Raw genomic sequence first — 14,979 nt, 5'->3', positions numbered from 1 at the left:
CCCTGCTGCATGGGGAGCTCCGCCTATGGCTGCAGCCGCTGTAGCAGCTGCTGGCTCGCTGCTACAGCCGCAGCCGTGCAGCTAGCTGTTCCTTAAATGACTAAAATATATAGTTGGACTTGCATAATTCTTTCCGCCGTTGGATCAGATAAGATTAGCAGGTGATCTCGCACGTGTCCTTCGTCGGTTCGGAACTTCGGACCCTTGCGGCTAACCTCCACGTGATAAGCCCCGCCGCCACGGCACGGCGGCGCCCCTCTCGCTGCCGTGCCGGCGTCGTTGCGCTTGCCCCCCTGCCGTCGGCCCGCACGTGTTCCTTACCGTCTTACCGCCGTCTCTGCCGTGCCCCGCTCCGCCGACTTCGTCCACCGCTCGGGTAATTAGTAGCGGCCTAGCGGGTGATTAGGTTGGGGGAATTTGGGAAGCGATGTGAACCATCTCCAGAAGTCTCTCTAGCCACGGGGATGGTTCGTACCATGTGTTTCGTTTGCTTACTGCCTTTTCCGATCCCTAGTGTATCGCTTTGAACCTAATCGCTACGGGCTAATGACTTTGCATATGAGATTAGTGGATCCCATTGCTACAATTTGTTAGGTGAACAACTGGGCATTGACTACAGACCCATCTGAAATTTAACCTCAGTCAACTGGAGTCCATTTTTTAAGATCAAAGGTTTTACACTGGTCTAACTGATCGTGATGTCCAATATATATTAAAAAAAATTGATTTCTGAATTAACTACGGTGCACTTTGATGTTCTGGTAGACTAGGCTTTTATCAAACATTAGAAATTTGATGTTCTGAATGAACTGTATAAAGTAAAAGGGGTCATGAGCATGTTGCCCCGTTTTACGACTCCCTGCCCAACTTGCAGAGTTTGTGTTCGATCAGGTGGTCCCTGTTCTTGTTCAGTAGTAACTTCAAATCAAGATTCTGAACATTTTCTGTATATAAAAGCGTTCTTTTCCTTCCATGTACGGTATGGTCAGACAGTAGAACAGAAGATTTTATAGTTATATATGAGCATTTCAGTTCCGTCGTTGGTACCCCAGGATGTATAGGTCTTTGTTTTCCTTTTCCATCTCTGAAAAATTGCTTATTTCGGTTTTCAGTTGATCGCTTGCAGTGTCCAGTGTGACTATCTTTTCCCATTTTTGTCCTGTCCCTGACGAGGTTACCAAACTCTTGCTGAATTTCTTCATATTGAATGCTTCTCTTCCAGAGATGAGGATGACACCTTGCTGTTCAGAGTTCAGATTTCAGAGGCGTATCTTTGCCCGCATTATTTCCCAGCTGAGGGAGGGCGATTATCGGAACGTTGCCAAAGTCACCTTTCGCCACTTGCAGCTCTGGATTGAAAAGAATCATACATGAGAATAGCAGGTGATAGCTGGACTCTCTTGTGCATCTTCTGTTGTTCGCATGCTTTATTGGGCTGTGCAGACCCGCATTATATGTTTCTATGATCAAGTTTGTTCATGGCGAATTATTGGCGCGAGGCTTAATTGCGGCATGTTGCTGCCACCACACATTAGAGGAGACGCAACCGCACCTTGTTTAATTCTTGTATAAAGTCTAGCAGCTCATTGCCACCATTACACAAGGAGATTGGTGCAAAAAAGAGGTGCATTAGCTGTACTCATGTTGCCCTTTTACATATATTCTTCTAGAACATGAGGCACCCATATTTTTATATAATTTTTGTTGATTTGGTGTGGCTAGAAAAAAAACGTAGGGGGGCTTGTTTTAGAGACATAAACCGGCTTACATCATTGTAGGTTTGTTTATGGCCATTAATTAGCTTGGCCAGTGTGATGGGCAAATCATTGTTTCCACCCTGTCCACAGCATGTGCAGCAATTGCTGCCTTGATGCTGCATGAGTGGTGTGGTTAGACAAATATTCCTCTGCTCTGGAGTTTAGGCCACATAATTCATTCCTATGCCGCATTGTTATATAGGATACTTACCACATGATGGGCTGCCATGCCATGCCCAACAAATGATCAGTTGAGTTCAGGCTAGCCAAGGCCACCTGCTCTCAGCATCTGCTTGAGGAATGTGGGTTGGCAAGCTGATGGCTTGGAAAGGTAGCCGCAGCTAGCAACACGTTTGCCTGTGACCGATACATGTTCCTGCTTCTTTATGTTTGGTTGAACTTAGGTTGTGATGATTGATGGATAATATTCTTTGCTGAGATGTTTGCACATGGCGATTTTGGTAGGAAGATAGCATGTGTGCATGTGCCCTCTTTTTTCTGAATAGTATTGTATCGTAACAGCAGAATATGCAGTTATGCACACACACATTCCTGACATTCTAGATACTGGGGAAGCAGAAAACTTTATTTTCTGATTACTGTTACGCCCATAATGACTCGATGAAACCTAAATCCATCTGGTCAGTATGTAGGTTCTGGGCTAGTCCCTAGTGCAGTTGTTCATTAATATCTAGAAACACAGAAGGAGACTGCAAGCAAACATTAAAAGCAGGGCACTGAAGAACAATGACCAGAGGTTACAGTAGATTTTTACATGGCAACGGCTAAACCTACTAGTGGGAGGTCAACGAGGAGGAGGACGCCATGGAAGGCAAAAATAAGGACCAAAAAAGAGCCTTCCCTTTGATCTCCATGAATGCATGCTTGATGCTGCTTCTAACAGGGTTCTGAGCTCAACCAGCAATGGTGAAATGCACGAGACGTACAGCATGCTAGTACATTGAAGCTAATACATTTAGTCGGTCGTTTGATTTACCAGAGGAAGAAGCTTCTCCTTGAAGAGCTGCCTCTCTTGCTGTTGCCTCGCCTTGACGAGTTGCCTTCTCCGCCTTTGTCAACCTTGCCGCCTTTCTTGCGGGAGGTCGACGGGAACTTGGTTCTCACGTCGCCTTCTTCTTCCTCGTCCTCCTTGCCGGCGACGCCGTTCTTCCCATGTCCTCCATCTTCTTTTCTGCCGTCTTCTGGCGGGGACGAAGGCGACTTCACTTTGGCCGGTCCGGTCGAAGCATCGGACGCCAATGAATCGTCGTCGTCGGCATCGGCGTAATCTTCATAAGCCTTCTTGCCGCTCCTCCTGTCGCTGATGATGTATCCGTAGCCATCATCGACGCTGCTCCCTTCGCTGCCGCTCCCCTTGCCACTTCCACCGGCGTCGTCGCCATGCATGGGGGAGGCGAGGTACATTGTCCAGCCGGACTCGCAGCTGTTGCAGCCCTCGCCGCCGTCGTCCCCGGTGATGTGCGAGGAGGACTCCATGGCGTTCAGGGATCAGGATCGATCAAGGGGGACGGAGAGAGAAGCAAGACGAGATCGAAAGCAAGCAGGCTAGACCAGAGCTAGAGCTAGCCGAAGGGAACGAAGAAAGAGAGGGAAGCTCTAACTGAGCCTGATAAGCTTGGGAGGGAATGAATACTGGTAGGCTATATTTATGCTTGCTCTGGGCTCCCCATCAATGCAAGGCCGAAGAAGCCATTGTTCTCGCCCTGGCCTGCTCTTCTTGGACACCGACGACCTGAAGGGAACATTGAAGCCTCTGACACCCGGCCACCATCTTCGTCTTCACAGGAGACGAGCGGGGGAGGGGTCACCGGACACGGGGCAGACACGGGGTAGGGCCGCGAGAAACGCCAAGATTTTTCTGCTGGGTGCGCGCGCGCGGGCAGGCGCGGCCCTGTGCGCTTGTGCTTGGAGGCGTCAGGGGGGAGGAGGGAGGAGGGGAGAGCGGCCGTGAGAGGGCGGCAGTGTCCTTAAATGGGAAAGACAGGCTATCCCTCCAACTGTCTCTCATAACTTTCCCAACCATTTTGTTCTCTGTCTTGTCACCAAGCCCAGAGCAGGCGGAGGAGGCCTGTTTCCCGGCGCAGCGTGAGTGACAGGGGCTTCCCGCCCGGTGTGCTGCCCATGTGGCCTCGGCTCGTGGTGGGGGCCGGCCGGCGCTGGCCGCCAGCCGGCTCCTCTGGCCGGGACACGGCGGCACGGCCGGCCGCGCAAGGCAGCGCAACGGCGAAATCTATGGCTCGTGCTGTTGTGCTCGTGAGAAACTGGGAACGAGGCAGGCAGGAGGAACTCGAGCTGCAATCATGGATGGAGATGGGAGTTAGAGAGGAGTCAGTGTGTTTGGGAGTGTTCGGCAGCTGGGTTCAGTGAGGCCGGTAGAAAGTTGGTGGTGTGCAGCAGCCATGTTTGCAATGCAATGATGGTTTGAGCTAGCTGAGTTGTTTCATGTGCTGCATTATTCGGCTGCCATTGGTGCTTGTTTATGCAGCTGCAGACTTCGCAGTATCTCCTTTGGTGGAGGGGGAAAGATCACCGTAGCTCCGTTTTCCATCGCTGGGAGGATTCGAAAATCTACGAGCCATGCCGAACACGATTCTTTTGAGCGAAAGGCTCCCATGGCCATGTGCCGAACCTGAGCCCGGAACTGCTCACCTGTCATTCAGTTCAGTCATGAAAGTTCTGTCGCAGAATACTTACCCGGAAGAGCAAGAACGATGACACGACCGATTGACGGTGCCGGCTTATCTCAGAACCCGTTCAGCCCATCAACAAGTTGACTTTTGCCTCGCATTGCCATTGCATTTGCATGCTTTGATGCATCCAGCTGAACTCGACACGGCGGCGAGACAATGAAGAACAAGAAACAAAACGGCCCATCCATCCATCCATCCGGTCAGGCTCGAGGTGATCGGCGCCACAGTGACGCGGTGAGCTGGTGCTGTGCGCAGCGGCAGCGCATCGCCAGCGGATGGGCCTGTGGCCGGCACAGTGGAAGTGTTGCTCGCCCTGTCCCCGTCCCCGATCCATGCACGGCGCGCACTGATGCTCAGGCACAGCGGCACGCACAGGCAAGGGCAGTCAGGTCGTCAGGCAGAGAGAGGCCGCGCCCGCCCTGTGCCTCGCGTCGCGTCGCGTCCATCAGCGGCGTCCAATCCCTCCGTCCGCCGGCACGTGCGCCCCCTCTGGGCCTCGCTGCCGCCTGCCCGCCTGCCTGCCGGCCGGCCTGCCGCGGAGCGCGCGACGGAGGCCAATCACGCCGCGCGGGGGGTGCCTGCACGGCTGCGCGCCCGTCGCGCGCATGCGGACAGGAGGTACAGAGCATCACATGGCGAGGAGGAGGACGGAGCAAAACGCAGCCCAGCCGAGCCGGAGCCGAGCAGTAAATTTCCCGTGCAGAGGCCGGCGGTCGGAGGAGGCCGGCGGGTGGGAGGAGGCGCCGGGCTGCGGGGGCCCTGCCGGCCAACGCGTCGCCGTCCCGTGGTAGGTGAGGTGAGGGGAACACCGGGACATGCCTCCTGGTTCCCGGCGTCAAACTGGATATCCTTGATGCCCTGCTGCTGGCCGGGGTGCCGGCCCTGCTGTGCCCTACTCCACGATCCTGCCGGGCCTTCGGATTCACGGGTCCAATCAACCGCATAATTGCCGCCGCTAATTTTCTTCGCGTTCTCTGCTGCTGCTGATGATGATTGGGGAGGCGTACGTACGTTCCCGCCACCTTCGCCTGATGGAAAAGGTCAATGGATAAAGCGAAAAAAAAAGAAGAAGAAGAACCGATGGGAGACGTCGCGGCAGGGCGGCAGCGGCTTGTGCTGTGGCAAGGATGGGATGGCGTGGCGTGCTCTTGCTGCGTGCAGTGTACTTGGGATGAGGAGGAGGGGACGGCGGCCATGTCACGCATGTGGCCTTCCGTGCGCTCGTGCGCTGATGTGTCCGGCTGCCGGAGCGCCGGTGCCCCCTGGCCACATGCGCAGGCTATCAGCGGGGGACGCGCTGCCCCTACTCTGCTCTGCGCTCTGTTCTGCTAGACTGGCCGGTACGTTGTACCTTACCGACGCAATCTAACCGTTGATCATCCGAGGATGCGAAACTAAATTAGGTGTTATGTAAAGGCTGTCAGGTTATGGAAGCTCATCTTCTTCGCCGCAACGATGGCAATGGCGCACCTCACGTCTCCGGCTCCGCCCGGTTCCTGTCTCCGGCGACGTTCCCACTGCTGCTACCGGCCACTCCCGAGCTAACCCGCCTCATTCCCTACCAGGCTACCACCACGGGGCCTTGGCCCTTCTCGTCCGTGGGTCACCCACCGCCAGCGGCCAGTAAGGCAGTAACATTCTTTAAACTCCTTTTGAGCTCGGCGGCCATGGAATTCCAGACCAGAAGGCCCGGTGGCCGGTGCTAAACTCGCCGGTGACCATTCAACGTCGTGAAAAAAGTTCACGAATTTTTAGTGGTTTTTTTTAGATTGGCAGCGGGTTGAGCTGTACTCCTACAATGCGTCTCCCAATGTAAAAAATAAAAATAAAAATAAAAATCGAGAGACAGACCACTGGTGCTCAAGCACATGAAGTCATTCTACACAGCCTGTTCGCTTCAGCTTATAAGCCGGCTAAAAAGCTGAAACGGCTGATTTGTTGTGAGAGGAAAACACTGTTTGGTGGCTGATAAGCCGGCTGAATAAGCTGAAGCGAACAGGCCAAGAGCCGGTGAAGGCTGTTGTGAACGATTCATGGAATCACCTGCTTCAGAAAATGCAGAACACAACAGAGCAGCCACGTCGTGTCATCTGTGGCTGACGCAGGATAAAGCTTTGTACAAAAAAAGATTTTACCGCGAAGTCGTGCGAGCACGGCACATGTCCCCCAGCGTACGTAGAAACCGGAACGCGAGGTCAAGGCGACACGACACCAGAAGTACTACGTGCTTTCCCTCCGTAGCCGCGTTCTGGTGACTGGTGAGGTCAGGTCGCTGGGATCCACTTGACCCAACGAAGCCGCTGCCGGTGTTACCCAACCAACGGGTGGATTACCAAACAGCCAAGTCACTTGTGTTACTGTGTGTCAAACTAAGCCAACAGGAGCAAGCAGACAAGGTGTGAGTGACACCAACACGGCTGATTGCTTTGGACCTTTGGTTGAAATGTTGAATTGGCAAGAACAAGATTCTTTTTTCCCTCTGATAACAAGTGATAACAGTTCACATTGATATGCACTGATTGAGCTTTACTATATGCATCAGAGCACTGTCATTTTGGCATGGATGTGCAGCATTGTTCTCGTTAAAAGGGGATAGGATGCGCACAACGTGACGATTTTACATTGCGTGGTAGGTATGAAAGCTATGATAAACATATCATCTGCATGAAACGAGAATACTACTTCATGTCCAGTGTCAATGTCACGAAAGATTTGCAATCGGAGCGGCCCAACAATGTGGGCAGCACCACCCTACCCGAAGTCAACCACCGCGTTCTTCTGAATTGTCCAACTCCTAGTCGACCCATAACAACATGACAAGGAAAGATGCTTAGGGAGGAGGACGCTGGTCTCTGCTGCCTTTCAGCTCAAAAAGAAAAAAAAAAAGGGTCCCTGCAGCCTTTGCAAGGAAACCAACAAAATAAAAGGTACAGCTGCAGACTACTATTGTGTGGTATTTGTTATCTCACAGAAAAGTCTCACATTTCTGCAAACAGTCCATGATCCGCGTTCTAAATTTCTTAGATGAACCCAACCATTTATCATTGCTATGTTTCTCAAATTCTTTTGTTTTTTGCATCAAGTTTCCTGTCTTGCATCAAACCAAACTCCACTCGGTGTCTGTGTCAGTGATCACTTGTTATATTGCTTTGTCTTTGAGTGAAGAACTTGCATGATTTGGAGGCCGTTGAGGTTTATATATGTATACTAAATGTATACAATCTGATTGAATGAATAAAAGCATAGATTCTCTGTCACTGCCGGCCTCCATTTCTTAGCAGTTAACTTTTCCTTTGCAGACAAGCACAAACTGCGCAGTCCTTTCCAACAGTTGCAGCATGATCAGAAACCCAAATCTGCAAGTAACCAGGCAGTTGAGGTGAGCTCGATTGCTACAGTTCTTTATCACCATATATGCTTATAAATTAAACTTTGGTGACATAAGAATCTTGAACTGTTAGTCACAACACATAACCTGCTTGCTAAAGTTTTCTTTGGATGGGTAGCCCATCAAACAAGGAAGCTTCACCAGGCAGGCAATCAGATATATAGAAATATCAGAAGCCAGTGGTAGCATAGTAGCATCGCATTTGGTTAATGCTTGATAGCCTCTAGCACTGTGATTTGTGTATTTTCCCTATGCCCTTAGCTTGTTGCCGACAACAAATGATGCAAGTTTAGGACAGCACACAGGAACAGCCTTGCAAAAAGGAGGTGCAGAGGAGAAAAGACTCGCATTGACTTGTTTAGTGCCTGATCATGCAATCCTGCTTCTAGCTTGGTCCTGTCCTCCTTGTGGGTTTAGTTGGCTCAATTAGCCTTTTCGTAAACTAATAAAGATGCAGTTTAGACTTTAAGCTAAACTGCAAGACAAGTACCTTTCTACCTAAGACGAAATTTAACTTATCCCATAATTCAAGTACTAAACTTGCACAGCCCACATTACTATCTTTTTTGCTCTCTCTTTTCTTTTCCTTTTTCTTTCCTTTTCTTTTTGGTTTCTGAAATGTAGCCCACGTTGCTATCTCCTGCAACCTGCCATTAGTCCACCACCATACAAACTTACACAAAGTCATATAAGATTGTACTGGTGGTCTCAGACTAATGGGCAAATAATTAAGCATGACATGCTTATTTAGCATTCAGTTTGCTGAGGTAATTATACATTCAGAACTTCCATTTATTCTCTTTTATGATCTCATAGTTCTTGCCTTTTTGGATCAAACGTTCCAGAGGACAGAGGTAGGCTTCATGCACCCTATAAGTTCTTAACCAACCAATCTACTTTAAAAAAGAACATGAAAGAACAAGAACAACTATGGGTCGTACTATAGGCTATATGCAGGTTGGTCATCCCTTCGTCCCTAGATATTTTGAAATGCATTCTTCTTGTCTAGGGATGCGACGTCATAAACTTTAGAACATGTCACATCGGATGTTTAGATACTAATTAGAAGTATTAAATATAATCTAATTACAAAACTAATTACACAGATGGAGTCTAATTTGCGAGACGAATCTATTAAGCCTAATTAGTCTATAATTTGACAATGTGGTGCTACAGTAACTATTTGCTAATGATGGATTAATTAGGCTTAATAGATTCGTCTCGCGAATTAGTATAGGGGTTCTGCAGTTAGTTTTATAATTAGCTCATGTTTAGTCCTCCTAATTAGCGTCCGAACATCTGATGTGACACCTCCTAAAGTTTAGTAGCTTGTATCCAAACACCAAGAGACATTACAGTACTTACTAAAACTACTAATGCTGCATGAGGGGTGAGTCAAGGCCAACAGTTCCACATGACCTTGAACACTGATTTTTAGCCTCGTTTTGCATCCTCTCAACTGGAGTCTCTACCGATCGATCCATCACTAGGTTAGGTTGTTTGATCCAGTAATAACACAACCTTTTTATTTTCTTTTCTTTTCAATCCTGTCCAGAATATCAAATTAATGCAGGACACGTCCTTATCACTAATTCTTGTTTGTGCGTTCAATGTATCTCTAGTCCAGAAATCAGACTATAACCCAGGCTGAAGAATACGCTACTGAAAGTCTCTGAAACTAACATACATGTTGGACTCTATGCAATGCAAGCAGCCAAGCAGACCGATATGGCGTCATGGATTATGCATAAAGGCAAGCCTTCAATCCATACATTTTGTTGATGAGAAGATCATCGAGGGGTAGTACGCACCTGCAGCCTTTTATAATGAGCACCAGATCTGCAAATCTTCCACGAGCTCCAAACAATTTGCTGCTATGGTTAAGGCACTATTCTTGATGTTACTGCTAATTAACTTACCTAGCAGGTGATGAGGTACGTGCTAGAGTAGATAGAGTCATAGAAAGACTACTATATTTACGTGCTTAACTAGGTCAAATATTTGCATGCCCAATATGACCGGAACACGTGTTGCTGGTAACACAATATGTGAACACTATATGTATGCATCTATAAGTTACTGGACTAGCTAGAATATGCAAGATGTGTACCAGGAAACATGCTGGCTAGTTAATTAGCTCCTGCTTCTTTAGGAAAAAATTAGTTTGCTGCAACCATGTCAATGTTTTAACCCTATTAAGCTCATGAGGTCTACGATGACGCCGTATATACGGGTCTCTACACTAGGTAGCAGCATGACATAATCTACCATGCAAGTCCTTGACAAGTGCCGTGTATTCTTCAACTCTTGTCTCTCCACAGAATATAAATGGCAACCTCAGCTAGGACTATTGAGCTATTAAGATCGAGTACTATGAACTTTGTGAGTGCTGTCTTTCTGAAAATTGTCCATCAACTGTGCTATATATAATGTACTAAATTTTTTTTGGTACAGCCAACAGATATACAACTATACAAGGACCTCTTTGTACGAACAAGATGCAAGGTCTGACGTCTGAGCAGCAATGGGCATGCAGCATTCTTCAAAGGTCTGACTTTTTCATGTGTGCTGTTCATCTGGTCTCCGAGGCTTGTTCATGCGCATTGAGTCGTTAGCGTTTTATTGTTAGTCCTAGTTAGTTGAGCAACTGACACAGTTTGTGATCGGGAGAAAAAAAGTAATCATGTACCTTCCCGTAGGGTCAGGGCGTCTGTAGGCTGACAATGCCTGCTGCCCGGTTCGAGACTTGGACTGGTGACCACTAAGACCATGTCTGCCATGGAGGCATTTCATAGAAAGCCAATTGGAATTCCTGTGTTCGAAATGAGAACTAAATATTAAAAAGTTAAAGCCTCACAATGCAAGGCAAAACTATACTCCCTCTCTTCCAAATTGTAGGTCGTTTTGATTTTTCTAAGTTCATAGATGTTTGTATGCATCTAGAAATACACTATATTCAGGTACATATAAACACTTAAATAAATATTGGATAATTGTGGGAGTAATCCTGGAAGATAGAAGAAAATATGTGGAACAGAACGATGTCGCAAAGATGATTCTCTATTGAGAAAGATCATACAAACTAAATCGACAATGTGTCGTGTTCAAGAAAAAAAAAAGCAACAATGTGTTGGGAGAGAGACTTATGCGAAGAGGATCGAAAGATGCAAGTGGGGAAGTCAGCTGAGGCCGCCTTTAGGGGTTGGGAGGGTGGGACAGGTGATCCGAAGAAATCTATCTTATGTTATTGCGTGCATGGGCCTTCCGACCAAAGCATGCACGGATGGAAACCATAACATTTCGCAACAAAGCGATGCAGAGGGGAGAAAATCTTTGGATTTGATGGGAGCTGCTTGCTGACCTTGGAGTATTAGGCTAGGCCCTCCTCTAACCGAGCGAGACGAGGACAACCCGAGGAAAAGCCCCCTTGAGTTCCTTCAACCTGACTCCAACTCTCCAGGCATCCCTGGGAGCACAAAGGCCAAGCAGCTACATGACGATTCCGCATGATCTCAGCCAATCATTTTATATGTTGTGCGCTATTATTGTGCTGCGTGTGTGTAGAATGCGAAGTTGTCATCTAGTTCTGCACACCACCTACCCAAACCATGCATCTACGACCGTGCATGCAAGGCGTATTTGATTCTGAATTCTGGCATATGCATACATGTTTTTAAATAAAAGATGCATGCAGATATATGCTATACTGTAGATTGGATTTGTGTTGTGCTACATGACTTGTCTAGGAGCCTGATAATCGTAGCCTTTTATACTGAAGGACTTACTGTATTACGTTTAGGGGAAAAAAGTGTGTTTCAGTTAATCATGTCGTGTTTGCAGAGAGGGTGGTGCTGCCAATGGACCCGGATAACTTCTTTGCTTGGAAAAGTGAAAATTCTGTGTGCCGACTCTGTGCATCAGGGGAGAATAGAAGAAGCTTCTTGCTTGTGTCTTATGGAGACAACAATTACACTGTCTGGATTCCGAGCAAGTCAGTACGAACAAGTAGACATGATTATCATATTATATAGCCCTCAATTTCTTTCAGCACGACAAGAACCATGCTACACTCTACCTGAAACCAATCTTGCGTGCGTAGACTGACAAGTCTCTCTCTCTTCTGCGCACACACCTCAGCACGGCGACGACGGCAAACCCATGCTGCAAATTACAACAAGAAGAGACAGGGACCACAGCTAGTGGAGGGGATAACGGTCGCAGGCGCCAGCAGCCAGTATATAAGCAGGCTGCCCGGTGGCCACTACTTGCTCAAGGCGCCGAGCCATTCATCAGCATCATTCAGTTGGGCGTCGTTGAGCGTGGCCGGTGAGCGCGCACCTGTGCTTCAGGTTTATTTGCAGTTGGTTTCCATGGGGAGATCTCCTTGCTGCGACGAGAGTGGCCTCAAGAAGGGCCCGTGGACGCCGGAGGAGGACGAGAAGCTGCTTCAGTACATCCAGAAGAACGGCCATGGCAGCTGGAGGACCCTCCCGAGGCTCGCCGGTACAGTCTGCAGCTTCTGTTCTCCATGGACATAAGAGCTAGCTAGAGAGCTTAGAATTACACATCAGCAAGAAGCAACTCCACCGCAGCTGCATTCGGATGATCATAGAGCTACATGATTCTAGTAATCGATATCGAGTTATCGACGGTTTGTTAACATTAGCATGGTTGCGATGGTTTGCAGGGCTGAACAGATGCGGCAAGAGCTGCCGGCTGCGGTGGACCAACTACCTGCGGCCGGACATCAAGCGGGGCAAGTTCTCGCAGGAGGAGGAGCAGACCATCCTGCACCTCCACTCCGTGCTCGGCAACAAGTGGTCGGCGATCGCGGCGCACCTGCCGGGCCGGACGGACAACGAGATCAAGAACTTCTGGAACACGCACCTCAAGAAGCGGCTCATCCAGATGGGCTTCGACCCCATGACGCACCGTCCGCGGACCGATTTCTTCGCCGCGCTGCCGCAGCTCATCGCGCTCGCCGCGCTCCGGGACCAGCTCGGCGCCGCCGCCGACCCGGCGGCCGCGCAGCTGCAGGCCGGCGCCGCCGCCGGCGTCGACGTGGCCATCCAGGCCGCCAAGCTCCAGTACCTGCAGTGCCTCTTCCAGTCCGCGGCCACCACCATCGCTTCCACCGCCGCCGCGGGCGCCGCGCCCGACGCCGAGGCGGCGGCGGCGGCTCTCGGCGGCCTCTGCTCGCCGCAGGGGACGCATGACAGTACTGCCCCGCCGGTGTCCGCGGCCGGCGGCCAGCTACCTTCTTGCACGTTCCCCGAGGCGCCCGTTAGTAGTGAAGGCAATCAAGGCCTCAGCTATGGCGGCGCTGATGTTGACGTGTTCGCGTTCCACGGCGGTGGCTCGCTGCCGCCCCTGGCCGACCTCTCCGACGCCGCGAAGTACCCTTCAGCCGACGGATGCAGCGCCACGGCGTCGTCCAGCTTCGGTGGCGGCGCGACCAGCCCGCTCCCTTGGCCGGAGTTCTTCCCCGACGACCCCTTCATCACCGATTTCCTATGACGTAATAACCACGCTTCATACTTATATATATACATGTATACCAAAGAACCTTCTATATCATATACTACGCCCCGGCCTGATCTATACGTATCTGCTAGCTCCCTCTGAATTTTGTAAGCTTCACGTACACATATACGTATACATGCTCAGTATATCTGATATTCTGATAGCATTCGAACATCTGAATAGATTTTTACTCCAAACAAATACTAGCTGTGCAGAGAGGAGTGTGTGAGTTGCTCATGAGAATAATGTACACCAAAGTGCTTGTTGTACTGAATACTGATGATGAAACAAAAAGAAATACCAAGTCCATTGGTGCATTTCCGAATGCAAAATGCATTGCATTTATACGAACTAGTCCATCAACCCGTGCTCCCACATGAGCTAATATTTTTAAAAGTTATTATATTTGAAAATTATTTAGAAATTAAACTCCTAACCAATAATCAAAACTTTGACCTACAACTCTCTTATTTTTTCAATACCTCAACATAATACTCATATAGATGTGTAATTATCTCTATCCAGTTGTGATTGATTATTAATTAGTAATTGTTTTGTACACTTTTTCATCGACATTCACACCTTTTCATTTTGTATTGCACATCCATACATTATGCTTAGCATAAAAATCAATATTTTTCATCACTTCCTTATATACATGTATAAATGGTCTGCCTGGTGACACTCATCATGGCTTTATTAACAATGACATAAATAGGAAATTTAAAATCAGATATTAATTTACTTTTGGACATTTATGTACTATGCACATGAAAATAATTAGATCAAAATTTAGGTATTTACTTTAGATTATTTTTAATAACAACATACATTGGTACCTTAGATACAAATTTAGAAAGACACACAGTTCCATCACTTCCTCCATATCTTTATAAATGGTGACACACATCATGCCTATATACCTTAATTATTATATCATATATATAGTGTAAGAAATAGAAGATTAAGAATCATATATTGGTTATATTTTTAATTAAGGTGATTTGGATTCAAATGTAGGGTTACCTCATATTATTTTTAATAATAGCATATTCGTGGGTAATATAAATGAAAATTTAAGAGGTTACTTTAAATTATTTTTAAGTATTTGTGGTGGGAAATTTAGTTGCAAATTTAGGGTGTTATTTTAAATATTGTTTATAATGGCATAAGTGGGTAATTTTGATGAAGTTTAGGGGGTTACTTAGTTTATTTTATATAATGCCAGAGGTGGGTAATTTATATATAGATCTAGGGGTTATTTTAGGCTATTTTTGTAATGGCGTATGTGGGTAATTTTTTAGAAAACGTAATAGATCCAATAGCTATGATGATTTGAGTCTACCAATTGATGGTCAGATGTTTTGCTTTTTTTGAAAATTTCTAGAATTTCTCACGAGTGTCCACCTGGGATTCTAGGTGACTTCACTTGGAGACTTCAAAAGGAGCCTCCCATAAGTAACAGTAAGATATTGCAAAATGCATGTCTCCCTACTTTAATTTGTCGCTGAACTTTGAACATGATATTTGACCAAACAGTTCGAAAGTAGAGAGAGGCCGCTCTCTTGGGCTTTTGTTGGCGACCAAACATCCTAATTCC

At 47.8% G+C, this 14,979-nt stretch overlaps 2 protein-coding genes across 2 annotated transcripts; one reads left to right on the top strand and one right to left on the bottom strand.

The window, feature by feature from the left end:
• Positions 1 to 2,463: 2,463 nt before the first annotated feature.
• On the bottom strand, positions 2,464 to 3,868 carry LOC117860033 (uncharacterized). The gene has a single exon (XM_034743238.2). It carries the CDS (start codon positions 3,252 to 3,254, stop codon positions 2,751 to 2,753), a length of 504 nt encoding a protein of 167 aa, XP_034599129.1. The 5' UTR covers positions 3,255 to 3,868; the 3' UTR covers positions 2,464 to 2,750.
• An 8,246-nt stretch (positions 3,869 to 12,114) lies between these two features.
• Positions 12,115 to 13,696, top strand: LOC117859516 (transcription factor MYB93). The gene is made up of 2 exons (XM_034742638.2): positions 12,115 to 12,359; positions 12,544 to 13,696. The coding sequence occupies exons 1-2, from the start codon at positions 12,227 to 12,229 to the stop codon at positions 13,371 to 13,373; spliced, it is 963 nt and encodes a 320-aa protein (XP_034598529.1). The 5' UTR covers positions 12,115 to 12,226; the 3' UTR covers positions 13,374 to 13,696.
• The last annotated feature ends 1,283 nt before the right edge of the window (positions 13,697 to 14,979 follow it).

Source organism: Setaria viridis, chromosome 6 (assembly GCF_005286985.2).
Source record: "Setaria viridis chromosome 6, Setaria_viridis_v4.0, whole genome shotgun sequence".
Taxonomy (NCBI): domain Eukaryota; kingdom Viridiplantae; phylum Streptophyta; class Magnoliopsida; order Poales; family Poaceae; genus Setaria; species Setaria viridis.
The sequence above is the reverse complement of the archived record's forward strand: the minus strand, read 5'-3'. Positions and strand labels throughout refer to the sequence as shown.